The sequence below is a fragment of the Amblyomma maculatum genome, chromosome 8 (genome assembly GCF_055883805.1).
Source record: "Amblyomma maculatum isolate TAMU_Amacu chromosome 8, ASM5588380v1, whole genome shotgun sequence".
NCBI lineage: Eukaryota > Metazoa > Arthropoda > Arachnida > Ixodida > Ixodidae > Amblyomma > Amblyomma maculatum.
This window is the reverse complement of record NC_139351.1, coordinates 64,773,797-64,801,570: the sequence shown is the minus strand read 5'-3', so window position 1 is coordinate 64,801,570 and position 27,774 is coordinate 64,773,797. Positions and strand designations below refer to the sequence as shown.

The 27,774-nt window shown below is 45.5% G+C and overlaps 1 protein-coding gene across 1 annotated transcript; it reads left to right on the top strand.

The window, feature by feature from the left end:
* LOC146181308 (uncharacterized) lies at positions 1 to 27,774 on the top strand. Its single transcript, XM_084576370.1, has 10 exons — positions 1 to 48; positions 338 to 466; positions 3,909 to 3,992; positions 9,485 to 9,698; positions 11,342 to 11,501; positions 13,087 to 13,205; positions 15,985 to 16,114; positions 18,087 to 18,254; positions 25,644 to 25,781; positions 27,507 to 27,774. Exons 3-10 carry the CDS (start codon positions 3,944 to 3,946, stop codon positions 27,657 to 27,659), a joined length of 1,131 nt encoding a protein of 376 aa, XP_084432496.1. The 5' UTR covers positions 1 to 48; positions 338 to 466; positions 3,909 to 3,943; the 3' UTR covers positions 27,660 to 27,774.

Here is a 27,774-nt window from a genome sequence, read left to right as displayed (position 1 = left end):
ACGGCACAGCAGCCCAAAATTTCAGCTGGTGCACAGCTGCATTGCCTGGTGCTACTACCTCGTTTTCTGCGTGTTTTCTTTTTTTATTCTGCGCCTGTCTCAGAGCAGTTTTATTTCAGTTCAGCATTACATTTCTACAAGTATACCAAATTATTTTTAATTATGTAGAAGTCCACAGTGACGAAATAATGGAAGTTCATAATTCTTCTCAATATTTTCTTTTTTGCGACATCATTAATGAACTTTATTTCACTTCGTACTCTTATTTCGCGTGGGTGACGCATTGCAAAGGTAGTCTAATAAGCCACGTCCATATTGTGTTCTGCTTCACTTTCAGGGGACCCAACCGAAGAAGGAAGTGGCGGTAACGGTGGCAACGGTGGCAACGGTGCAGGCCTCGGCTCTGATTCCTCTCCAGGTTCTCCGCCGAGTCCGGCCTTTCCTTCGCCGGCTCGTCCGACGACAGGTAAGAAGGCACGGAAATATAAAAATGGACATTGAAGGGCGAAATCAACGGTGACCGAAAGCTACATTGTAACAGCATAATTCTCTGCCGCACACACTGGAAGATATCTTTCTTTATTTGCGCAGGCGAAAAAATGACTGTGATGCTGACAAAATCGCTGACAGGTCCCTGTTTTCTTCTATGAACATACTCGTGAAATTAAGGAAGGCGCGATGTCATTTCGTTTAATGACAGTATCATTTCATACTCATGCAATTAAGGAAGGCGCGATGTCATTTCGTTTAATGACAGTATCATCTCATGTTATTGTTTTTACCATTTTCCTTCTTTTTAAATATCTCATTATTGCAATGAGGCCTCGAGGGTTTATAATGCTAGTTTGCGCATATTGAAAGCCCCAGGCAAAAAGTTTTATCACTACGTACGGCCAACGAGCGTACAAGGCGATCTTCGATAAAAGACCTGCTGAGATGTTTATGCATCACCTGTTATAATAGTAAAAGGCTTTATCCTGCCTGCACACGTATCCATTCCTATCTGAGTGTAATACACTAGATCAACATGCGCAACAATTCATTTTTTACATAATTTCTAATTATTGTACTCAAAACCAAATATGTATTTATCAGTACATATTCATAAGATACTTCACTACCTCAAAGACCGCAACGCCAACACTAAGTCCACGTCTATCCTGATTTAATCAACGAAATTCTACGGCTCAAATCAATATGTAGTTTTCCGACACTATATAATTTGAAGGCAATTTTCGCTTATATATAGCTCCTAAAATGCAGCCTAAAGACGAACGAACTAGGAGGAGTAACATACAAATTGCGTAGTGTCGATAATTCATATAAAAATAATAATAATTGGTTCAAAGGAAGGGAAAGGCGCAGTATCTGTCACACGTTTCTGAGGGCACCTGAACCGCGCCGTAAGAAAATGGATTGATTGAGTTATAGGAAGGGAAAGGCGCAGTATCTGTCACACTTGTTTCTGAGGGCACCTGAACCGCGCCGTAAGAAAATGGATTGAGTGATTTATAGGAAGGAAAAGGCGCAGTATCTGTCACACTTGTTTCTGAGGGCACCTGAACCGCGCCGTAAGAAAATGGATTGATTGATTTATAGGAAGGGGAAGGCGCAGTATCTTTCACACTTGTTTCCGAGGGCACCTGAACCGCGCCGTAAGAAAATGGATTGATTGATTTATAGGAAGGGAAAGGCGCAGTATCTGTCACACTTGTTTCTGAGGGCACCTGAACCGCGCCGTAAGAAAATGGATTGATTGATTTATAGGAAGGGAAAGGCGCCGCGGTAACTGCCTCACTTGTGTTTTCTGTGGACACCTTGACCGCGCCGTAAGAAAAGGGAGGAAGGTGGGAGTGAAAGTGAAAAGAGAAAGAGGAGCCGTAGTGGAGGGCTACGGAGTAATTTCGACCACCTGGGGAACGTGCGCTGACATCGCACAGCACACGGACGCCTCTTCGTTTCGCCTCCATCGAAACGCAGCCGCCGAGGTCGGGATCGAACCCGGGTACTCCGGCACAGTAGTCGGAAGAAAAGGGAGGAAGGTGGGAATGAAAGTGGATAGAGAGAAAGAGGAACCGTAATGAAGGGCTACGTAATAATTCGTCCACCTGGGGAATTTTAACGTGCGCTGACATCGCACAGCACACAGACGCCTCTTCGTTTCGCCTCCATCGAAACGCAGCCGCCGAGGTCGGGATCGAACCCGGGTACTCCGGCACAGTAGTCGGGCGTTTTACCTCTGCTCCACGAAAACAAATCAGAGAAGTGCTCATTCAATATTCGCCTTGCGCGATCAAAAGCACAAAGGCGATAAATATTCCTATATTTTCTTCCATGCGCGGAACATAGGACCAAGCAAGAACGACTAACTGGTCGAACCCTCAGGTTCAGCAGGCATTAAATCACTGTACAGCGTATTCAAAACACAAACCTGTTTGGAAACTTTTGTAAAACGCTTATGTATAACTGACACCTGTTTCAAATTTTCGCTACCATGTTGGACTCAACTTCCGTATTGGAAACATGATTCACACAGTTATGCAATTTAGCAGGACACGGAAACTATTCTTCACTTCACTTCACTTTATGACCTTAAAGACCCCACATTGAGGGTATTACATAAGGGGTGGGAGTACAAACATTGATTGAATATGATAGGTAGATAATTTACGTCAGCGTGATTGGGAAGATGTTGCTTCCACTTAATGACTTTCTAGTGCTCAGAATATAACCAGCCCCATACATAGCATTCATTTACTACGATAAAGGATTTGACTCGGTCGAAGGCTCAGCGGTCATGCAGGCATTGCGAGATTAGGGTGTAGGTGAGCTATATGGGAAACTACTGGAAGATATCTATAACGGCTACACCACAACCATATTTCTGCACAAATAAAGTGATAAAATTACTATAAAGAAAAGTGTTAGGCAAGGAAACAAGATCTCCCGAGTGCTATTTAGAGCTTGCTCAAAGCAAGTATTTAGAGACTTAAAATGGGAGAAGTTAGGGATAAGGGAAGATGGAGAATACCTCAGTAATGTGTGATTCGCTGACGACATTTCCTTGCTAGGCAACTCGGGGGATGAACTGCAAATAATGATTGATGACCTAGACAAAAATAGCAGGAAGGTAGGCAGGAAAATCAATATGCAGAAGGCTAAGTTAATGTTCAACAGCCTCGGGAATGAACAGCAGTTCACAATGTGTAGCGAGGCACCTGAAGGGGTAGGCGAATATGCCTACTTAGGACAGGTAGTAACCGCAGATCCAGACAATAAAAGGGAAATAACTAGAAAAATGAGCTTGGGATGGAACGCATTTGGCAAGTATTCGTATATTATGATTGCAGCTTACCGGTATATCGCTCAAGAGGAAAGTATACGACGGTTGCATCTTACCTGTACTCACCTATGGGGCTGAAACGTGGAGACTAACGAAAATGATTGTATACTTAAGGCAGGAAGCTATGAAACAGAAAATGGTAGGTGTAAAGTTAAGAGATAGTAAGCGCGCAGAGTGGGTCTACGAAACAACACTAATTAATGACATTCTAGTGGAGATGAAGAAGTAATGGGCATGGGCAGAGCATGTAGCGCGAGGAAGGAATAACCGATGGTCGTTTAGGGTACCCTATTCGATTCCAAGGGAAGGAAAGCATAGTAGGGGTGGCATAAAATTAGATGGGTGGATGAGTTAAAGACGTTTGCTGGGTCTAAGTGGATGCAGCTAGCACAGGACCCTGTTAATTGGAGGAATATGGGAGAACACTTCGCCATTGAGTGGATATAGTCGGGCTGATGATGATGATGGCTACCTACTGATGTGTTTTGGAGGCTGAACTTTGCGTGGCGGCGTTTTGCTTCCAACGTTATTGTTTGTTTTTTCTCTCTCACTCTCTCTAATGAAGCCGCACAGACGGGGGCGGAGACACCTACGGCGAGCATGGATACATTTTCAACAGATACTCAGACAGATCACTCCAAAGCAGAAAGTAAGTAGTTTGGATATCCTAATATATTACTGTAAAAAGTTACTGCAATGACGTGGGGAATTTCGCATTCAGCTGATTATCGACAGGTTTTTTTTTTTTTGTTTTTTTTTTTTTCAATTAAGTCTCCGCAAATCGTCCACAGCCTAACAAGGAAGGCACAGAGGTCATGTTGCGAACAGTTAATTTGCATCGAAGACACTTATGCAGTTTCGGAGAGAATGTACCGAGCGAACGTCGAGTATCATGGACGCTGTTCATAGTCCTGTTGTCCGACGTACCTACCTAGCTTACATTGTGAGCTCTTTTTTTTTTTTTTTTTTTTTTTGTAAATATGACGCAGCGAATCTCTGCGGTGCAAGCCATAGGTGCGGACCACAACAGTGAAAAGGCATGATTATGCCACGAACCACAAAGTTCCCAACAGATTTCATTGTGTTTCTGACTATACCTCTGTTTTTATGCTTACTCACTGAAAACGCACTTGATAACTTGCGGCGATTCGGTGGTGATACTGCTGATGGTTTTTTATCTCATGAAGCGACAGGTGCTGCTGCAACGCCGGCTACTCTGGTTCAGGCTCCTACGTCTCCGACTCCTCCTCCTAATAGTAGGTGTCATCTGACACCCCGCTGGGGTGGCGCAGTGGTTACGGCGCTCGACTACTGTTCCCAAGGACGCGGGATCGAATGCCGGCCTCGGCGGCTGCTTTTCGATGGAGGCGAAAATCAAGGCGCCAGTGCACGTTAAAGAACCCCAGGTGGTCGAAATTTCCGGAGTCCTCCACTACGGCGTCTCTCATAGCCTGAGTCGCTTTGGGACGTTAAACCCCACAAACCAAACCAAAAGTAGGTGTCGACTCATTAGCATTGTATTTCATAATAAGAGGGTGAGTACCGCCACGACTAACACAGATCCAATTATTTTTATTGGGTAAATGACGTGGTTCGAAAGAGTACACCTCCACAAGTTTATAAAGGAACGTTTAGGGTGCACATTTGGATCCTTAAGAATGTTCTATGACTAAGACGAATTGTTCCACGCACGCACGCAACATAGAGAGCGAGGAAGTGAAATTCAGAATGACGTCCGCATTTTCCGTTGTTGGCCAAGAAATCATTTAGCGCCAGCCTCCGTCCTTAGCTCCGGCGGCTCTCTTCGCTGACTGTACAATAGTGTCAACCAGTTCACGTACCATAAGCGCAGACATAAGTCCAACCTCGCATAACCGCAAAACCATTTATGTAAGGCAGGCACTTCCTCACTGCCGCTTTCGCCCATTACAGAACCTAAACCTACGTGCGCCTCAACAGCAGCAACTTCTACTCGTCTTGTTGCGCCCTTCGGAACTGCTGAGAGAAACTTTCCGCAAGGTTTAAAGACTATAATAATTAGTTGATCTTTAAAACTTCGCCGGCATCGTTTCTTTGTCTTTAAGTGCGGCAGAAATGCGACAAAGACGAAGTGTTCCACACGCGCGCACGCGGAATAGAGAACGAGGACGTCAAATACAGCACGGCTGGAGAGAACTCGATAGCTGCGTTGCTGTCTTGTGTAGTACATAACGACACAAGAAATGCGACTGAGGAGTCCCGCCGGGGTGGCGCAGTGGTTACGGCGCTCGACTACTGTTCCCAAAGTTGCGGGATCGAATCCCGGCCTCGGCGGCAACTTTTCAATGGAGATGAAAAGCAAGGCGCCCGTGTACTGTGCGATGTCAGTGCACGTTAAAGAACCCCAGGTGGTCGAAATTTCCGGAGTCCTCCACTACGGCGTCTCTCATAGCCTTAGTTGCTAATTGGGACGTTAAACCCCTCAAACCAAACTGATTGAGGAGTCCGTTGAGTACCACTCGCCGGTCATTGTTTCTGACGTTACCGACTATTTTTCTCTGCGGCGCGCACTCGTTTAGAGTTTGGAGACATAGTAGTTCGCTTGGCACACATCGCGCGTCCGCTAGCTGCCGCGTGCAGGGAAAGACTGACTGATGTTACAGTGCACACGCATTGTAATTTTGGGGGACAATTTTTTCAGAATTACACTCAGGAGCAACAGTTCCTTAGAGTCTGGTTTCACGAAGATATAAGCTGGTTGTTATGAAACAATTCAAACGCGCAAATAACCTGAATGTGGGGCACGCATGCGCCTTTAGATGTCTGCACGATATCTATGGTCATATCGCTACTAGAAAATTATATTTTCTTTTTGCTACTCCGAATTTAATCATGGCGTAAATGTCTGCGGGACTACTACGCGATACAAATATACTGAAATAATTAGGAAATAATTAGGTTGCGTAAAAAGATTATGCCCTTCTTGCGACGTTGAACATGCTGTTCTTACAACTAACGCGGAAATTTATACCCGATTTCAAAGCAGGTAATTTAATTATGAACCACAGTATTCTAAGCGCGCTCCAGTTATTATTTAAAAGTACCGCAACTTACACACCGGAATAAAATTAAGGAAAAGAATGATTCCTGAGATTTTGCACTATATTTAAAACATGCAAAAATACCGAACACGAAGAGTATAAGAACGAATCGTAGAAATCGCAGAATCATTGCAGAAGAATACAGAAAGAACAAGTACGTGCCGTCGCACACTGATTTCCAGCAATACTAAATTTTTTTAAGCGCGCGAATACATTTATACACAATCTTAGTGCGGTAGTGCATAGTCCGCTGGCGTGAAACTCACAACTAAGCATTGGCTGCTTTTCAAAACAAAAATTGTATGAAAACGTTATAACAAAGGAAGTGCACTATGCAAATTGTCCTTTATTCCCGGTATTGTGTTTTAAAAAGCAACGTCATACATTTTATAAGGGGTTGTTCAAAATATTAAGTGCAAGGTATCTTTTCTTTGTATATGTGGCCTTGTAAAACAGTTGTTTTATAAGTGAAATGTTCTTCTAACTTTAGGAAAGTGTCGTACAATGTATTTTTCGGCTATGCGTGGCTGTGAAAATGTTTTAAGGGGTCCGATCACGAAACACCAGGCCAGCTTCAAAAGTCGCGTTTTATTTTCACAAAAGAACTTGGCTCTAGAACCGACAAGACACATCAAACAGGTGGGACAAGTGAAACTTCAACAATTATATTCAGAGAGGATGAGAATGAATATAGAGCAAAATAATCAAGAGGGGCAGGAGGAACCATACATGCGCGGGAAGGGTCCGCATATGGGGGCTGAGATGTTATCCACACACGTGTGTTACCGCATTCTATCTAAAACTTCGCTTTGATTGTTATAAATGGTCAACGATGAAGCACTTATCATACCACTACCGTTTCCGTTCATATAGTGCTATCTTGTCCTAACTGATGTGTGAAGTCTTCAGCTTCGCTTCACACACACTCTTTTCTTTCTTCGAGGGCTTTACATCGTTGTGGCGAGTGAGATCCCGTGTACCATTTCTTACGTCGTCATTACTGACTGCTAGGCTACCATTAATACAGCATGGCCTTTTGACCTGTGTACATTTCCCCGCACAGTAAACAACGCCGACAGTGCGCTCCACAAATGGATCTCTATACTTGTTTTGACATTCGGCTTTCCTTGCCTCCTTATGGTCAGTTTTATAGCACAAGCGAGCAAGTTTATTTTGGGGCGGAAAAGCCACGGGCTGCAACATGCTTTAAATTATTACCGCTTCCTCATGGGTACAAGGGATCGCGAGTGGTATAATTTTCTATTTAGTAACTTCGTCCGCATTGCTTTTTGTATTCCTTTCTTTTTAATTCTCTTTTTTCTTATAAGTATTCATGAGCCACCTTGTCACAATCAAGGTTTAAAATACTAAAAAAGAAGAAAATCGACAGTAATGAATTCACAACTTGAATCAGGCACAAACAGGCAAGTAAAAATAATAAGAGAACAAGGAAGCATAAAAATAAGGAATGCAATTGTTACTGCAATGGGTATAATTCATCTGCAACAAGGGAACAAAACTCAGCTAAGGACGTGCTGTTAGTAATGCGCGTGTGTAGATTGTTCGATTCACGTGTTGCCCTTGGAAAAATTGAGTATTTGAAAATATCAGTATGAAATGAGAATTCGCCTAATGTATGCGTAAGGTTATAACGGGTTAATCTGTTCGAGGACGTCGGCATGTACTTTGTAATAGGCAGTTTTAGTTGATTGTGTATTATCCGGTATATGATTTTAAGTCTTGCAAGATAGGCTCTGTTTTCTAAGGTTAGTAGTTCTGCACGTTTGAGTAATTCTGTTGGTGAGTCTGTAATGGATTGTTTATTGTATATAAATCTTAGTGCCTTTCTTTGTACTGCCTCCAGTGTTTTAATGAGCTGTTTAGTAAACGGGAACCAAACGGTATTAGCGTACTCAAGTACTGGTCTGACAAGTGTTTTATATGCAAATAACTTTGTATCAGGTGGTGCTAGTTTAAGACGCCTGTTAATAAAGAATAACTTAGGGAATGGCAGGAAATCGCAATCGTACCTTTATAAAGGCTGCTATGAAAGACAAAAAACATTTGCGACGCGAGGTTGAGAAGAATAAGATCTTAGAAAGAAGTTAGAACAAGGTAGCCAGTGAATTTATTAACGCATTCGATGTGAGAAGAAACGGTATGGATCGTGCAAGCCCTTATTCTCTTATCAATGATAACAATGAAACTGCTTTTCAGATAAATCGAGGTGAAAAATGCACGTGCGTTACTGCTTCTCTATTCTGATTTGTAAATCTTGCCTGCTCATGGGGGCGTAGCCAAGAAGGGGGGCGGGGAGAAGGGGGCAGTACGCCCTCGTAAATTTTCAAAATTTACTGAGCGTTGCATCTCCGCTTCCCCACGCCCCCTTTTTTTTCGGCATTCTTTTTCTCCAATGTCTCTGCTATCGGCGGTGTATAACACCGCTCCCTCCCTCCACCCCCCCCCCCCTAAAGAAATAAAGAAATAAAGAAACAAAGAGAAAAAGAGCCACAAGCCATTCTCTTAATTGTATGAGTTTTTACTATCTACATAGCCTTCTTCGTTTTCGTATTGTTTAGAAAATTTTTGTACAGTTTGAGTTACACCACATGTTGTGGCTCGCTTTTGGGTGGTTCTTATTTTATTACTGCTCATGCGCATTGCCACCTCTTGCGTGTCGTACCTGGCATCCACATGGCACAGATTTTGTTTGCAGTTTTCGAGTGGCGTGTTGCCATGTATAACTTCGGCGTACCAACTGACATGCACTGAAGATTAAATTTGACGCTCGGGTGTGTTTTCTTTGTCTCCTCCACGTCTCCCCTTGCCCCGTCATCTCTCCCAGAGTTCGCCATAGCACGAGACTCGCTTTGGAATTCGCCAGTTTAATCCATGGACTTTGGGCTACACCACCAAGGAAGGGTTTAAGAAAGAGATGAAAGCGGCAGGCAGTTGAAATCACTGAGGATATTTACCGCGGCGTTCGCTGTGTTCTTCGCCTTTTTATGTTGCTCTGCTCACTCGCTCTCGCTGCTTCACCTTCGACTTGTTCCGTGCGCAGATGTAAAGCTGCTCTGCACGTTCGGCGTATCCGGCGTGGACATCAGCATGGTACCTCCGGATGACGTCTGTGACTACATCTTCTACACGAACGTACACTACAACATTAAACAGAAAAAGATAATGCCCGTCTATGGCAAGACGGCCTTCGACGTGCTCAAGGAGGCTGCCAACACGTACAAGTCGACTACTATGGGCACCTCCATGGAAACTGGGTAAGCGGGCACTGTTCGGGAGTTGTCGCTGATAATCTTGGGAATGACGGAGATTTCACGAGAGTCCTTTCAAAGACTGCCGGGACCAAGAAAACAATAGCTAATGTTTTAATCAAGTTCGTAATGTAAGGTTAAAAGCTTCTTTTAAAAGCATTTCACCTAGTGTGTTGGTTTTCTGAGGAACAAATGTAAAGAAAAAAGAAACGTGGAGGATAGCCTGCAACTAATACAGTTATAACAGACTACAGACTATCAAATAAAAATGGATTGGAGCCTAATGTACTTCAAAGTTGTAAATTTGGCCGATCCATAACTACAGCACAAAAGACGGGACAAAGATAAGGAGAGAGACCACACAGCCTTTCCCTCCATCATCTCTGTCTCGTCTTCTGCGCTGTAGTCATGGATCATCGAAAACACCAACTCGCCCAATAACTGCTTTTGCAAAAATTTGAACTAGAAAACGGTCTTAAAGTGGAGCGGAAATGCAGGTAGTGCGTGAACGAAGGCTCGATTTTTTTAGAGCAGAGAAGGCACTTTTCAATTCGATTCACACCGACATGCTACAGAGAATTAGAACCGGTTCACTGACCAGTTAATATGTTCCTGGTAAGTATTTCTGAAAAATTAATAAAACACTTGCGCGGCCAAACTAAAATCGAGCAAAATCAAGGCACCAGCTTATTCATTCATCGCTCCAGCCGCTCAGACAGCAACCGCGTTGCCGTGATGAGAAAAGCGAGCTTGAAATTGAAATTTATATGTCGAGGAAGCCGAGCAAACAGCAGCCTAAAAGCTTCTATAGAATTTGCGCGGTGAAGAAAAATGCTTTTTTTTTTTGTGACTGGAACAGTGTTACGCTGTAAGTCCTGCATGCTTGTCGTCCTCGAGCCTGTTTCAGATCGGGCCTCAATGAACATATTCGTTATGTACGCCATTTGCCGAGTTCAGCTAGCGCTATTCTTGCGTGCGCATAAATAACTGCCAACAAAGCCACGCGCGTCAAGTCAGGTTGTCTATAGTTTCGGAATGAACTCGTCACGCGGTTGCTGTCTGAGCGGCTGCAGCGATGAATGAATAAGCTGGTTCCTTACTTTTACCGTAACAATTTGTTATTAACTTATCAGGAATACCCACCAGGGACTACCAGCTTGAACTTAGCTTTAACTGCAACCGGTTCGCTTGGTGCGTACGCCTGATCTGAATGTCTACTTGTCGTCGCTTGTAGAGTCGGTGAGGTTGTAGCCCCACGACTGTGGTCTCGTGATCGGAATGGTTTCGATATCTAAATGACAGCTGTCTCTAACACTTTCCAAATTGTAACTGTCAATCTAGTGTATGTTTTCATGTGCCAGCTCCAACCTCCCCACGTTGACAACCGAAGCAATGCCACCGCGATGCGGCCGGAGCAGATCGCAGAAAGACGCCTAATGTCACGCGATCGTCCCGCCTGCACCCGCCAGTTTCTCCCCTCATAGACAACCTTAAAAATACTCTATTAGTGCAAAAAAGCATGAATGAACTCCGAAACGTTATACAACCGCACCTTTGGAACCCAATTTCAACTACTTCACGTAATGTCGCAATTTCACTTCAGTGCCCCTATGGTCGCTTTCATCGTTCTAATTTCTGTCGTTGTGCAGGTCAATCAGCGGAATCGTGGCGAACCAACGATCGCAGCTCAAGAGCGCGATGGAGGAGATCTTTAAAGAAAAGTTCGTACATTTCGGCATGCTCTACCTGGAAAAGGTCGACCTAAATTTCGACACCACTTACAAGACTGGAGACTTAGAATACCTGAGCGTGAGTTACCGCAATACCTTAAGCAGGAATTCGATATGAAAGCTTCCTTTCCTAAGCAATTTTTTTATTTAGTCCGTTGCGTTTGAAATCTGGGATTTGGGAATGATACTTTCCTACAAATGGCCAATTTATGTTGTTTCGCTAACTAAAATGCAAGGGCTAACTATCAGCGATGTCTCAGAAAGAGCTATAACAAAATGCTAATTTACAAAATTTGTCGGGTTAGTGCAGTTTACTATTAATTATAAATTTGGCAAATGTGAAGTACAGCACAATGTTAGAATTTGGTATAAAGTTTTTCAAAATAAGGGAACCTTTATTAAACGTTGCGGCTTATGCATGAGTGGGAATTATACACTGAAATTTTCCAAACAATAATGTTTGGTAAGCAAGTGCGATATCTACAAAGCAATGAATTATCGAAATTTCCTTTAAAAGAGGCTTAAGCAACTTACACGGAGCTGCAGCTTGCAGACTGTAGTATGTGTGTGGTTTTTGTCGTGAAAGATTTTGCATCGGGAAAGTATGACAGCACATGTGGATGCCAGCTACAATTGGAATGGAGATAGAATATAAAAATTCGACAAGTTAAGGCCTGTCACAACACAGCGGGTTATAAGGTTCTGCATGGCGTAGAGTCACGTTGGAATATAGGATGATTGTAGAAGTGCAACACATGCTGGAGAAACTAGAAACTCGCAGCAGAGCAGTGAAAAGAATAGAGATGTCGTCAATAGAATGCATTATTGTTATTAATAACGAGTTGTGCACACAAAGGAGACAAGCACGGGAAGGGAATAAATGATCAACTGTTTTATTCATGTCGGATGTCCCTTATGTAGGCTGTGTACACACGTGCCTTAAACAGGAGGAGGAGGAGGAGGAGGAGGAGGAGGAGGAGGAGGAGGAGGAGGAGAGTGCAGTCAACAAGAGCCGCACAGGAAGTTCTATTCCGCATTATACAGCATTATGGATGTATCACTAATGCAATCTTCTGCATTGATTTTGATGTAGTACACTTCTAAAAGCTCACGGGCTACTTTATCTTTACTCCTGCCTAGAATCTTAATGCTCCTGAGCCGTGGCTTGAAACCTTTACATGCGATGCAGTGAGCGGCCATGTTCGCTCCTTCCCGAGACCGAATTGACCTAGCATGCTCCCCTGCGCGTTCATTTATGGAGCGGCCTGTCTGTCCAACATATGCACGTCCATACTTCAGCGGGATTTCATAGGCCACACCCATGGCACACTTCACAAACGTTTCGGCATGTTTTTATATTGCAGCCGTTTCGTTTACCTACCTCACCGCTGATCATCGGGCATAACCCGCAAAGCTTACGTGATGCTGAAAAAACAACAGGGACGCCATGCCTGTTTGCCACTGTCTTGATGTTGTGGGACACTTTGCGCAAATATGGAACAACTAATTTCTGATATCTATAGACATTCACAGACATTAGTTGCACTAATGCCATGTAATTGCGATAGACGCTCGCAGTTTCATATCTGTAGAACATTGCTCTCTACTAAGGAGGGTGGGAAGAACCATCGCTGGAGCTCGTCCAAAGAGAAGACATTTTACAGGTGGCGGACGAAGTGTTGAAACCGAAGGCCTCTGTCCCGACTTACCACATCGCCGTGGGAATGAGTGTGACAACTGATGCGGCACAGGTACTGGCGGATAAGGCGTTGGAGGCCGTCAGGTGAGCGCGCTCTTCTTCAGTTGGTGCCGTGCGGGGAGCGTAACAATCGGCTACCTCATATTTGTGCGATTTTTTTTTTACATCAGCAGATATCCACTCTGCACAAGCGATCAAAATGTGTTTTCTTAGTTTTTCTTTAGCGTTTCGTTTTGAAACGACGAAACTAAGCCTTACCATAGTGAAAAACACCATATGAGTCACAATAACCTCCATACATATTTCTCACACTAAACTCATACAAATATAATTATTTCTCATATATTTCTCATATGATGAATGAGTTTAGTAGGAGATTATATGAGATTTGTATGAGAGTAGTATAAGTTTAGTATGAGAATTTGTATGAGGTTATTGTGACTCATAGGGTTTTTTCACTAGGGTAAGGGAGTAGCGTTAGATCTTTCTTATAGCTCCATTGTTTGCGTGTTTCTTCTCCGTTAACATCGCCGCCATAGTCATCATAATCATCATCGCCATCCGTCCACGTATATTCATTCCTACAGATGGCCATCGAACTACCACATACTATTGAAGCTGCGAGCATTCTGTCCCCTACACTTGCTATTCTCCTAGCTATCGCCTTCCTTGTTGATATATTAACTCGTTTCCCTGAGCTACTATAGTTCTCTGCTCTTCATTACGTGTCCTGCCTATAAGCTTTTTCTCTCATATATGTGCCATCATAGCATTTGTATTATATACAAGGTTAATACGTGTTAGCGAACTACTATAACTTGGAGATTGCAGATACAGTTCCATGACCTAAAACTGCTAAGTAGATAGAAACACCGGCGCACAATAGTCTCTGTGTACCAGTTCCATCGAAATGTGGCTCGCGTCGACAGAGTTGTCACAGTGAAACTATGCACAGCTAGAGAAAGCAGCTTATTGATTATCTTTGTCAGCCTTTAAGCTCTGGCAATCGCTCGGGTTAGAGGCATTCACACCTCGCAGCTTCATCAATGTTTTCGTCTCCTGATAAAGAGGACACTCCCCCTACTTCTACGGTTATATCTGCGAGATTTCCCCTTTTACGATTCTCTTTGAGGGGTTTCTCTGTTTCCAGTTCCTGCGGTTCCTATTTTGCAAACATGTGCTCTAATATTATCAGCGCCTACTAGATAAGTTCTCTTTCGGAATTAATGCATCCTATGTAATGTTTTCATTCAATCCATATACAAGGAACAACATGCGGCTGGTTATCACTGAAGAAATCTGCACGGGCCCTTTTCATTACGTCATCACTTGCAAGACCCAACTTAGCCGCTCTCAGCGATGATGAAGCACATATGACACGCCTCTCTAAAATAATCACAAAGACTCGGTGCTTCGGGGGTGATTGTGCCCATAGCTCCAGCTTCCCGCATGTAGGCCGCGTTCCGAAAACGACACTGTTCCTCAGCTCTTCTTGTGGGGGCTCTACCGAAGGCATTGGTGAAAAGCAGGTGTATGGTTAGAATGAAATACAAGAGGAAGTGTCATCATATACCTTTATAAGAGGTCTAAAGCACACGAAATATTTACGCAGATCTCTACAGCAGCTGAAATAAAATTCGAGGGGGTGGGAGTGTTCTATTAGGTTTTTGCGAGAGTGTGACTTTAAATGATTATTGAATCCTTTAAGCATCCTGGTGCCCTGCTTACATATCATTTTGCACAACCCGCATAGGGTTTATATGTCATAGGGTGCGTCCTTTTACGCGGAAGAGTTAAAGGCCGCTGCAAAATATCCGACTTTGTCAGTGTTGTGAGGACCAATGTATGAATGACTCTGACAAGTAGTAGGTGAGGGCCTGGTACTGATCGGTCGGCGCGTGTGGCACTTATGACCTCATTGAATGGTAGGCGCTTGTAACTCTGCCTTTTTATTTAGGTCGAAGCGAGAGGGGAGAGTCGAACAGTCCATTACCCTTTAGCAACGAGTACGACAAGCTACTCTTAGACAGCACATCCGCCTTCAATTACCTGTCCTGCATAACGCACTAGGAGCTCTCTTGCAGAATTCTTGACTGAGCGTCCGTGTGCTGTGCGATGTCAGCGCACGTTAAAGATCCCCAGGTGGTCGAAATTACTCCGTAGCCCTCCACTACGGCTCCTCTTTCTCTCCATCCACTTTCACTCCCACCTTCCTCCCTTCCCTTACGGCGCGGTTCGGGTGTCCACAGAGCAAGTGTGACAGTTACTGCGCCTTTCCCTTCCTGGGAACCAATTTAACTTTATCCTGCAGGCTGCCCTTGTATATTAACATCCGCCCTCAATGACCGGCCATCCACAACGAAGCAAAATTACTCCTGTTGAATTCTTGATTGAACCTGCTGCAGCCTGTTCTTGTATCTTAACGGCCGCTGTCAGTGACCGGCCCTACATGACGCCGCAGCATCGCCCTTGCTGAATTCTTCTTTGAGCTTTCTGCAGCCTTCCCTTGTATCCAAACGTCCGCCCTCAATGGCCGGCGTTGCATACCCCCCCCCCCCCCCCCCCCCTCGGAGCACTCCTGCAGAAATTCTTGATAGAGCATGCGGCAGCCTGGTCTTGTATCTTGACTTCCGCTCCCAATAACCGGCCCTCCATAACGAAGCAAAGGAACTCTTGCTGAATTCTTCATTGAGCATACTGCAGCCTGGTCTCGCGAAATGGAAAAGTGGTCATTACCAACCCTCCGCTGCCACGCTAAATACGACTTCGATACTTGCTTTTACCAGCCCACGTTCGTCGTGTCAAGCAACTTGCGCCACATAATTGCCTAAACGCTACTTCTTTTGCTTTTATTTTTACACAGCCTCTTCCCTGGCATCACAATAGTCATCCTGAAGACACACAAGGAAAGAGCACACGTCCTCAATGACACATTTCCCGCCCCGGCAAACATCGACTACGACGACTTTGCTGATTTGAAGTTCCTGAACTTAGTGAGTGCGCCGTCTTGCTGTCCTGTGCCAAAGCCTCTTAGAGAGTGAAGCCAAAGCCACACTCAGCACGAGATATCTTGCTTCGTATATGCGCAAAGAAACTTGCAAATAGGTTGCTTCATCTCATTTAGCTTGTTTTTTTAAGACATCACTGCTTAAGGACGAAGGTCAGTGGAAGGCGACAGCTCTTAGGGTGATCTGAATTAATATTCTTTCATGCAGGAGTAGATTTCAAGACAGCTCCTAAGGGGAATGATTTCGGGCCAGGAAAAGAAAAGGACCGTTTTATTCACACCATTACGTTCTGGAACTTTATTATCCAAAATAGGTAATGTGGCTTTCTTACCTAACCAACTTAAAATTTTCTAAAACTCCAGGAATTAATTGGGCGAGAACCAGACAAACGCCGACCTGGGCGTCAATACACGCCTTTTTTAGAAAGTATGGAGGCTGAACGGAAAACACGGCGGAGTGCTCCTGCGGCGTCTTTGCAGAAGAGGAGGACAGGTTGGAAGTAGCGATGAAGACCTCTGCAAATCAACGCGAAAGACCGGACAATAAAGAACGAATATATAGGCTGCTATGCTTGGTAGCTTTCTCTTTCGAAGATATTGGCTTAGAATATATGTACTTCATAACTCGGGCGAGACGACGACCGCGTTCTCTGGAAAGGGGAGCAAAATATTTCATTTAAGACAGTGTTGGGACTCGTCGAGGCCGTAGATGGGTTTTGACGTTACCCCTTACCCCAACCCTTTTACTGGTGAACACAGAAGGGCCACCACTTCGTTGTCTTCATCAGGTAGTGAGGAGGAACAAGATGTCTGCCATAGAATGCGCCACCCCCACCCGACCTCGACTTCCTTGCGGGCTAAACAGTCGTATGCAACTCAAGAACGGAGCTGGAAATGATCTTCAAATACCCTCAACGAATTCGATCTACTTGTTATGTCTTGCCAGCATCAAATTTAGGCCTACTACATGGCATTGCGAGTGGCTAACTAGTACAAGGTGATCAACCATGACCTCATGGGGTAGATCGACGCTGTTGATTGGAGGCCATTCATTAAGGACTGTTTGCTATTTCGTTCTTCAGTCTATCTCGTTACAGTTTCTCGTTTTGTTAAATTTCCATGCAGTATGCGCAGGCGTATAATGTGGTTAATATCCTCTTTTATATTTTTGCCCGTCGAATTCTGCATTTTAAATCGCTAGATAATCCTGTTATACAGTTGAAGTTTTCACTCGTTTAGGACCCTGAGATTTGCCACAAAAGTCTAGAATACCGCCTTTTAAAAACTTCGTTCTACAGCAGGCGAGAGAGAAATACGTTTAGGCGCTTGAACCGCGCGCAAATTCTGCGGTGCAGGCCACAACATTTCAGGTTTATTCAATTATTCAATTGCTCAGCTCTGGCGTTCTCCATATACGTACATAAGGCAGCCATTTTTCCTCGGGAAGCTCATTTCTGAACGAACACAGGAAAAGTACCGCTACAGGTTGTAGGGCTCGTGGTGCGCCGCGCATTCGAAGGCCGCGCCACTTCCCAATGCTCCCTGCGCGGTGCCCGTTTCCCTCTCCCCGCTCGCTCGGGGATAACCGGTCCCGCGCAAGGGGGCTATAAAAGAAGGCACGCGCCGCCGTCTCGCCCTCTCTTGGTCCCTGGCTCCTCATTCCTGCTTCGCTCCTGGCGCTTTCCACGGAAACTACCCGCAGCCACCCGGACGACGACCTAGCACCGACTTCGACGATCCCTGTGAGATTAAAGATGTTTGTCATACGGCCCACTGTGTGTTTGTCGTGCGCATCCCTCGGGCAGAGGAATCGCCCACAAGGTTTAATAGTGAATGACCAACGTCAAGGGATTTATATAATTTAACTCTCCGCTGGATTAAGTTCTAACTATGGCCCCTAAGTTAACACGAGAGGAAGTGCTAAACCTATTTGTCTCTATCGTTCCTCAAACCTCCAGAACAACACTGCTCCAATCCTGCCCAAACTGGATACCATCACGGCTGAAGGAGGGCGGTACCTGATGATCTCGCTGGCCATGTTCGCACTGGCATTTCGCATGAACGCAAACTTCACTGGCATCAAACTTGATCTAGCCAACAAGTCTACGTTGATCGACTATCCGGCTGTAAGTGCTGCAGGTCTTTTTCACCTTCTGATGGCCACAGTTTGTTCCGAATACTAAAGTGTTACTGTTTATGAGAGTGATATGTACATTATTAACCCTTTAAATCAAGAAAACGATTGTGGGCTATACTAGGCCTACTCGAACATACGCCGTCTATATTTGGCATGGCGCACGTGGTATACATGCTCCCTGTAGACGCAGTTGGCTTTGAACGAATGCGCCACACTTATAGGTGTCGGTCAAACACATGGGAAAGCATTGGCTTCAGGTTTCCGCATTACCGAAGAACAACGCAAGCCTGCGGGCGGTAAGCGCGGCGCCTTTAAGGAGAGAAAACGTTTGAGATCGCTGCGGCCACCCGCATGTGAGCATGCGCAAACATTGCTGCACAGTGATTCTCACGTGACGTAACGTTGCACTACACGGTTATAGAACTGCTGGAGTAGAGGCCGCCTATACCAACGTGCGCGCGAAAGTGAAGCCTAGTCGGGGGCGCAGGCGCGCAAAGGTGAAGCCTAGTCGGGGGCGCAGGCGCGCGGAGGTGAAGCCTAGTCGAGGGCGCAGGCGCGCAAAGGTGAAGCCTAGTCGAGGGCGCAGGCGCGCGGAGGTGAAGCCTAGTCGAGGGCGCAGGCGCGCAAAGGTGAAGCCTAGTCGAGGGCGCAGGCGCGCGGAGGTGAAGCCTAGTCGGGGGCGCAGGCGCGCAAAGGTGAAGCCTAGTCGAGGGCGCAGGCGCGCGGAGGTGAAGCCTAGTCGGGGGCGCAGGCGCGCAAAGGTGAAGCCTAGTCGAGGGCGCAGGCGCGCGGAGGTGAAGCCTAGTCGAGGGCGCAGGCGCGCAAAGGTGAAGCCTAGTCGAGGGCGCAGGCGCGCGGAGGTGAAGCCTAGTCGGGGGCGCAGGCGCGCAAAGGTGAAGCCTAGTCGAGGGCGCAGGCGCGCGGAGGTGAAGCCTAGTCGGGGGCGCAGGCGCGCAAAGGTGAAGCCTAGTCGAGGGCGCAGGCGCGCGGAGGTGAAGCCTAGTCGGGGGCGCAGGCGCGCTGAGGTGAAGCCTAGTCGAGGGCGCAGGCGCGCAAAGGTGAAGCCTAGTCGAGGGCGCAGGCGCGCGGAGGTGAAGCCTAGTCGAGGGCGCAGGCGCGCAAAGGTGAAGCCTAGTCGAGGGCGCAGCGGTCCTCTCGCGATAGGCAAGAAAGAGTATATAGCGCACTCGTATAGGCTCTTTCCGCGCTCACGTTTGTGATCAGGAGAGGATTTATGAGTAACCCTCTAGGGGGGGGGGGGGGGTGATAGAGGGTTGACTTGTTTAGTGCAAGGAATATTTTTGGTAGCTTTTATAAACGTATACGGGGGTTTTTTTCGCGGTTTTTCAATGCAATGTTTTGCTGAGAGGGACAGTAAGCCACTGTCATGCATTTACAGCTTGAATTTTTAAACTACATAAGATGCGGGGAACACTCAACCGGAAAAGTCTCGAAAAAATAAATTCATATGATAATTACAGCGCAAAGCACGCGAAGACTGAAAAGAGACAAACGCGCACTCGGTGCTATTTCTGAGTCTATTTCGCCCATCGATTTTAACCTGAGCCAACAAGCCTTCTTTAATTAAAGGCGCTCGACTACTGTTCCCAAGAACGCGGGATCGAATCCCGGCCTCGGCGGCCGCTTTTCAATGAAGGCGAAAAGCAAGGCGCCCATGTGCTGTGCGATGTCGGTGCACGTTAAAGAACCCCAGGTGGTCGAAATTTCCGCAGTCCTCCATGACGGCGTCTCTCATAGCCTGAGTTGCTTTGGGACGTTAAACCCCACAGACAAAACCAAACCAAAGGTTTCGCGTAAGTATAATTTTTTTTTAGCTTTTCACAAATTTCAGGTCTGTTAGTGAGTGTCACCTTCAGTTGTGTCAACTGTGAATATCCGAGTCAAGCTTTAGCAACAAAAGCGTATAATTGCAGTACAATTTTTATATTTGATAGCTTACATCAAGAATTGATTTTTATTAACTATGCGTCGCAATTACTCGTAGTTAATTTGTTAATTGTGATTAAAAATAGTCTACGCTACCACATGTCATATATCGTTGGAGAGCTTATATGCACTGTAAATGCACTGTACTAAATGCAGATTAGAACTAATTAATTAACCTTAAAATGTTATCGTAAATAAAATAGAACTTAATTGTATGCTAAATCATCACATCCTTGAAATATCTCGATGATAATAATCCAAAAGCCAACATTAGACCAGCAAAACTATGCAAAAGTGACTGCTATCGGTCGTATAACTGAGTTGCAACCATTACCCACTGCCAATTTTTCAATCATCTAGTGCATCCCGATGTTCTTGTCCAGTTCCGCTATATCTTCTTGCACAAGTTGACGACGTGGTTGATCAGCACGGGTGGTCGCTTTCTTTTCAAGTGCATTAAAAAGTTGCAAGCTGGTGTTTCATTGCAATCGCTTATGTAAACTCCAAACGCATGAAGCATGACCAAAATATAATCGGTCGTTTAGTGTGCGCTGTAAAGTAAGATGATAGCTGAACTAAACACTTGTACTGCTACAAAAAATTCACAATACTTTTTGCCCCATTAGTCCACATGGGCTAATGTTTACACCTGAGTTGTACATAGCGTTTTTTATCTTGGCTTGAGCATAAGCATGTGAATCGCAGTTCAGTGCATTTCAGCGGAATTTTAACTCAGAACACTTAAAACATTCCAGCCTATTGCTCATTGTTCCCTTAAGATCACCTTTCGCCCAGTAATTCTAAAACAGCGACCAGAGCAAGGAATGCGCAGCTCAACAATAAATAGAAAACGCGCGAATTATTTTGTTGTTTATTGGTCATGCTGCACCACTCTCGGCATAAATTATTGAGTACTGTGATCGGTTGCTTTGTGGGGTTTAACGTCCCAAAGTGACTCAGGCTATGAGAGACGCCGTAGTGGAGGCCTCCGGAAATTTCGACCACCTGGGGTTCTTTAACGTGCACTGAAATCGCACAGACCACGGACGCCATTCCGTTTCGCCTCCAACGAAACGCAGCTGCCGAGGCCGGGATTCGATCCTGCTTCCCTGGGCACAGTAGTCGAGCGCCGTAACCATTGCGCCACCCCGGCGGGGCGATCCCCGGGGTAGATAGCGGTTTTTTCAGGTGCTGCGAAAAAACAGGACGCAAATTGTCTCTATCTTTTGGTTCCCAGTGTGCTCTTCCAAAGGTTCGCTTCCATAAGCTTTTCATAATAATTTTTAATAATAAGCATAATTTTTTTAGAACCCGTCAATGAAACCGCGCATGAGCTCTGTCCGAGCACAAAGTAACAGCACGCATTGTTTTTATTGGTGCTTAGTTTTTATTAGTGTGCTTAGAGATAGAATATAATCATTCTACCTTTCTCGCTCTATTTGCTGCACATTCATATGCAATGCATGATGCCAGCATCCTCACAGGAAAGTATCCATGAGCTTAATATCAAGCTAAGGAACCGAACGCGCCAAGCGAAACCGGCTCACTTCCTACCTATGGCAAGATGGCGGCGCACAGCTTCAGCCTCCGGGCTACAGTGAACTAGAATATTCTAGTTCACTGTATCCGGGCGCCTCCTCCATTCCAGAAATCCTTTTATAGCCTCCTTGGGTACGCGATGGCGGTACACGATTGCTAGGGGCGCCATGGCGACACCGGCTGCGCTCATCATCACAACGTCGTCGAAGTGACGTTAATAATAATAATAATAATAATAATAATAATAATAATAATAATAATAATAATAATAATAATAATAATAATAATAATAATATTATTATTATTATTATTATTATTATTATTATTATTATTAATTGGTTCACAGGAAGGGAAAATATAGGCGCAGTATATGTCACACTTGCTCTGTGGACACCTGAAGCGCTCCGTAAGGGAAGGGAGGAAGGTGAGAGTTAAAGAGGAACGAGAGAAAGGGGAGCCTTAGGGGAGGGTTACGGAGTAATTTCAACCATCTGGGGATCTTCAAACATGCGCAGACATGGCACAGCACACGGACACCACTTCGTTTCGCCTCCACCGAAACGCAGCCGCCGCGGTCGGGTTCGAACCCGGGAACTCGGGCACAGTTGATTGATTGAATGTCCTTTATTGAATGGGAAGGCTCATGGATGGGGGTAAAGGGGAGTAGACAGAATCTTCATTGTTTTGGTCGTCACTTAAATTATATTGCTCTAACCAGGCCAATAAGGGAGCCATACTTGGCAAATATCATCTGTGTGTTAGCATCAGTTTCTAAAAGGGAACGGTAGTTCAGGCGGTAGGGATTGATCTCGGAGCGTCCAGTAGAAAAAGCAGGGCAATCCCAGAGTAGAGGAGTATGCCGCCGCGCGTTAGAGTAGTCGGGCGTCTTACCACTCCACCACCGCGGCGGGGCTTTTATGTTTTTGACATTTGTGCTCTTGCTTGCTCTCCTCGCCCTCTTTTGCTTATATTTTCTTGTAAATAATTGACGGCCATTAACACTTTTTGATCGATCTCGACCATTTATTAGTAATTTTCAGTCTGACCTAAAATCAAACGTCGTCTTCCGGTAGCGTGACGTGAAGTTCGTTTGGACGTCGACATTAACTCGCTCAGCTATTTCGACATTTGATTGACATTTCTGGCAATAATCAATTGCCTAACGACTCCACTTCGGCCACGGCTATACTGGCCAGGTCAGACCCGACGGCGCAAGTTCTCTAACATCTTGCCTGGGAAAGACCATGGAACGGATGGTGCTCAGTCGGCTCGAGGCTCATCTTGAATCCACAGATTTATTTCCCTCTCAACAAATTGGCTTCCGAAAAGGTGCGTCTACTCAAAACCTCTTTTTTCTCCTCATGCACGAATTTGATCATCCGCCCTCTTCCCTGATCCTATCCATAGTGGCCCTTGATGTACGTAAGGCCTTTGATAACCTTGCCCATGATCCTCTTTAAACATCCTGGCCTCTACTGACTGTGGTCCAAAGATGTACGGCTACTTCACTGCATTTCTCCGCGACCGCACGACCAAGTTGCGTCTCACCGATTCTGTCTCTGATCATTTCCCCCTCACAAGTGGCACTCTTCAGGGTGCTATTCTGTCACCCGCCCTTTTTAACCTTGGAATGGCTCCCCTATCTCGTATTCTAGCGTCTATCGCAAACCTAAAACATACATTCTATGCAGACAACCTTACCTTTTGGTGAACTTCTGGGTCTCCTGAAGCAGCAGAGGAGACCTTGCAGCAAGGTATCGATGCAGTCGCTAAATATATCTTGACAAAGTAGGGCTACTTCCCGCACCTGAAATATCGGAACAGCTGATGATTGCAAAAACTCGCTATCAACGACAGCATAACCATCTAATCAATCTCACAATGGCAGGTCACCCCATTCCTCGCGTATCGTCCTGCCGGATCCTTGGACTACATATCCATGAGTCAACTAATCAGGCCAATGTTTCTACAACCGTTAAAGCTTGCAATCAGCTTACGCATCTAGTTCGTCGCATTGTCAATAAGCACGCTGGGCTACGCGAGAGTCAAGTAAGGCAGCTTGTCCACGCATTAGCACTGAGCAAAATTCTATATACAGTTCCATACATTACTCTAACCTGTCGCCAAAGACATCAAATTGAGGTTGCACTTCATATATTGTTAAGGCTGCCCTTAACGTCCATGTACATACGTCCACGGAGCGCATATACTCAACTGGGCTGTTCTTGCCCTTGCGAGACCTCATACAGCAACATCGAGACCACCAAATGGCACGTCTTTCAAGCACCAAACAAGGACATTGGATACTTCAACAAGTTGCACTCAAACCTATCGACCTCCCACTCGCGTTTCCAATGATGTTGATCCTACTGATTCCACGATCGTCTACACAGATGCATCACGAACTAACGTCGGAGCGGCTGCTTACTCAATTGAGAGCTTCAGCGAGGTAGTGACGCATACCCTCGGTCCTTACATAGATCCTCCTCCTACAGCGACTCTCGAGACCCTACAAATAGTCGCCAGTATTCAAGACCTCGCACAAGCACCCCTAACCCTTCAGGATATACAATATACGCTGATTCAATACAGGCTATGCACACCATTCACAAGGGTCGCATTCCTGAAGAACTGCAAGATGATCTACATAGAGCTCTCACCAAACTACGTCCCAGTACTGTCACACTGAGGTGGATTCCTGGTCATGCTGGAATCCCAGGCAATGAGGTAGTCCATCGCCTCACCCGCGAACTTGAGCACCGGGTTCTTGGGATTCCCTGGCCTTATCCACCCACGTGGGACGCTACTCTTCACTACAAAAAAGAAATCAACACTCACTATGACAACATTAGGGAAACTCTTCGTACACTTCCTCTTCCTGATAAATCCCTCACTACCAAGCAAGTACGCATACTTAGACGCACACAACTAAATACAATCCTTACTCCTGCGCGATCATTTCTATACCGAATCAGACATTCCCCCACATGCCCAAATTGTTCTGAACATTATGCAAACTTAGAACACTGCATGTTTTCCTACCCTGTTGCAATACAGTCACCTCACTTTCCACACCCTCCTCCCCCAACGTGGCGGGCTTGGTTAGCCTCTGACCATGCAGCTGAAGGACCAGTTGGCCTTGGTGACTCTGGCCCAGGACATTCTTGACGCTTAATAGTGCGTTGAATAAAGTTGTTTCCTCCTCCTCCTCCTTCGTAAGTCTTTCATTGGTACTAAGTCTATCTGGCTTACATAAAACGTTCACAGGTGAATTAAATCAGGATAGACTGAAAAGCGGTGAAACAGAAACATATTATATACAGCCGCACTCTTGCAAGCTTCCCGCGTATGCGCTCGGCATTCATTTTGCGATTTCTTTGATTGTTTGTGCATTCTACGATCACGCATTGCTGTCCCGATGACACTGCCACGAAAATGAACGCTAAAAAGCTAAAAAGTATCTCAAACGACAATATACCGAGGTGCAAGGCTACTCTGCTATTCATGCAGCATGCGAATACACAGCCCATGCGGTACTGGCAACAATGGGTCGGCGAAAGGAATCTGGTTAGAGAGTATTTTCTCCTGCTCGCTCTCGGTAAAACGATCTATAGAAAGGGACCATCAGTTTCTCAATGCACCTTTTTGTTACATGCACAGAAATGGTGCGATTTTGTCAACAATGCGCGCATTCACGCTACCTTGCACAACGTGCGCTTTTAACGCGGTGCTGTGGCCTTCTACAAAAGAAGATATAGTGCAAGGTGCCCGTATAGTGATGACGTTGCAAACACATTATACTCGTCTTCTCGCGCGATAAAAGGATGAGGTTTGAAGGCAAAATGAAATGTCTGTATATTTTACCTCTTCCTGTTTCTTTTCTTTGTTCTAGACGTGCGATTGCAGTCAAGACATCATGTGCAGTCACAAACGGCATCCCCGGGACAAGAAGCACTCTTCTTCCACAATGGTATTCTGGAGTAATCGTACGGTTGTGCTCTACGAAGACAAACCACAAATGGAAACCAAGGTGGGTGGCCAGGCCGGAAGGACGCTCTTTTCTCGTCCGCCACTCTGAATGCCAGCCAGACGCCTTCCGCTCTATTAGGGAAATGATCTGATGACGTGTCTTGACAAGAAAGGACTTAGAAAGTGTGCAAGACAATTACTGTATCATTTTGTTTCGCGAACTCAAATTTACGGCGTCCAAATGCCATTATTTTGAAACCACACTCTTCCGGCTGACTCGACCGCAAGGTTGTCATTTTTGTTATTTTTAAGGCCTTTATAGGCACATAAGTGTCCGTCCGCGAGAAGTGTCACAGTTCTTCGTGAAATCCCGCGGGATGCCGCGAGATGGTGACGTCATCACCTGGTTACATAATCAGTCATGACCGGGCGTAGCGTCATGCTTAAATGTGACATCACAACGACGTTAATACGGTCACGTATAACAACCAGAACTGACGTCATCCGTCATCCTGACGTAATGTCCGGACATATTGGCATTGCCTGCGATAACCTCTTGTTCGCTGCAGGCTTCCTTTCGTAATTATTTTAGGTTTTCTATCTTCTTAGGAGTGTTAGTAGGTGGTCGAATGCGTTTTTCGTCAGACAGCTCTTATTTCAGTCAGAAATTTACCATAGGTTTTGGCAATGCTTGGGAAACAAGCAAGTCTCTCGTGCCTTTAACGTTGAGTTAGCGAGAGCTTGAGTGGCACCTGCGATACTACAAACCCACATTTGAACTAACCTAAACAAATGCCCTGAAATGAACTACCTCTTTCGACACGGGCCCGTATTGAATATTGTCACTTAGTGATGACAATGTCAATGACAGCAGATGAGAAAACGGACGGGTCACTGAAAGGGCTATTTTTTTAATTGACGCACGCCCAACAACTCGGCGACGACAGCAACATTCGTGATCTGCTATCGCCGCAAGACATCGGTGCTTTCGGCCACGCTCAGTATAACAATGGCAATGAACTGTCTAGAAGAATGTTGAAGAAACACATATTATTCTCCAACAAAGCTGATGTATAGCGCGCACAGGGTCAAAAACAGTCCAAGTATAGGTCTCGTCACTAAGAGTGATATGGGTAATGCGCAAAAACGAACAAGCATTACAAAACTTCGAGCTTATCTGTGAGCCAGGAAATCTTTGAGCATGCACTTTGGAAAAAATTCCTTCAGTGCGACTGCGTATCTGGGTTTCCTAAAATTACCTAGAATGAAGAGGCGGTGTCATCATCTACGCGGGCTTTTTAAAGCTCTCCATGCATCGCAGGAATGCCGGGAAGCGGACACTTCATGTATTTTGTTTGTCAACTGTTGGCCGCAAAACGTCAATTCTGCCACAGAATTGTAGCCGATCAATTGAGCGGCTTCTACATCAAGAAATCGTATATTCCCGATGCTGTCCACAGTGCGTAGTTGCGTTTTTTTTATGCGTATATCACCTCTTAAGCATTGGGAATTTGACTCTCATAGAAACTAGCAAAGCATTCGGGGATGTTTTCCTCAAGAAAATTCCTCATTACAATTTATTCGTGTTTGAGGCCCGGCATTAGCAAAGCCAGATACGAAACCTTGGACCCCATAGACAGAGCCAAGCCTATTTCGGAAGCATTTCTGTTCGTTCCTGCACATTTCCGTACTTTAACATGAGTTGGTCAGCTTAGCATTTGGTGTTCTCTCTTCGTTAGAAATGATGTACCTTCGTCACATTTACTGCACCGTTCCTTGACCTCAGGCCCGTCGAAGAATGGATCTGCTCGTCCCCAAGCGCACATTCGGCTTGGCGGTGTACCACGTCGAAATGGACGACCCGGCCGGAGTGTGCGGAGCGTCATACGAGCGACTCCATGCGATAAAGAGTGTAGTTGCGGAGTTCAACCGCCCGTAGTCCCAGGATGCCGTTGCCGTCCACTAGGCGCGTGGACGATGCGGCGTGGCTCCTGCTGCGGTGATGCAACTGCAAGGAGGTCTCTTTGCAGAGAAAAATAATAATGACTAGAGCA

Excerpts from the sequence above, each read along its gene's own strand:
- LOC146181308 (XM_084576370.1), top strand. The coding sequence starts at position 3,944 with ATGGATACATTTTCAACAGATACTCAGACAGATCACTCCAAAGCAGAA. Across the intron at positions 11,502-13,086 it reads GAGACTTAGAATACCTGAGC|GTGGCGGACGAAGTGTTGAA; the intron begins GTGAGTTACCGC and ends GACATTTTACAG. Across the intron at positions 13,206-15,984 it reads AAGGCGTTGGAGGCCGTCAG|CCTCTTCCCTGGCATCACAA; the intron begins GTGAGCGCGCTC and ends ATTTTTACACAG.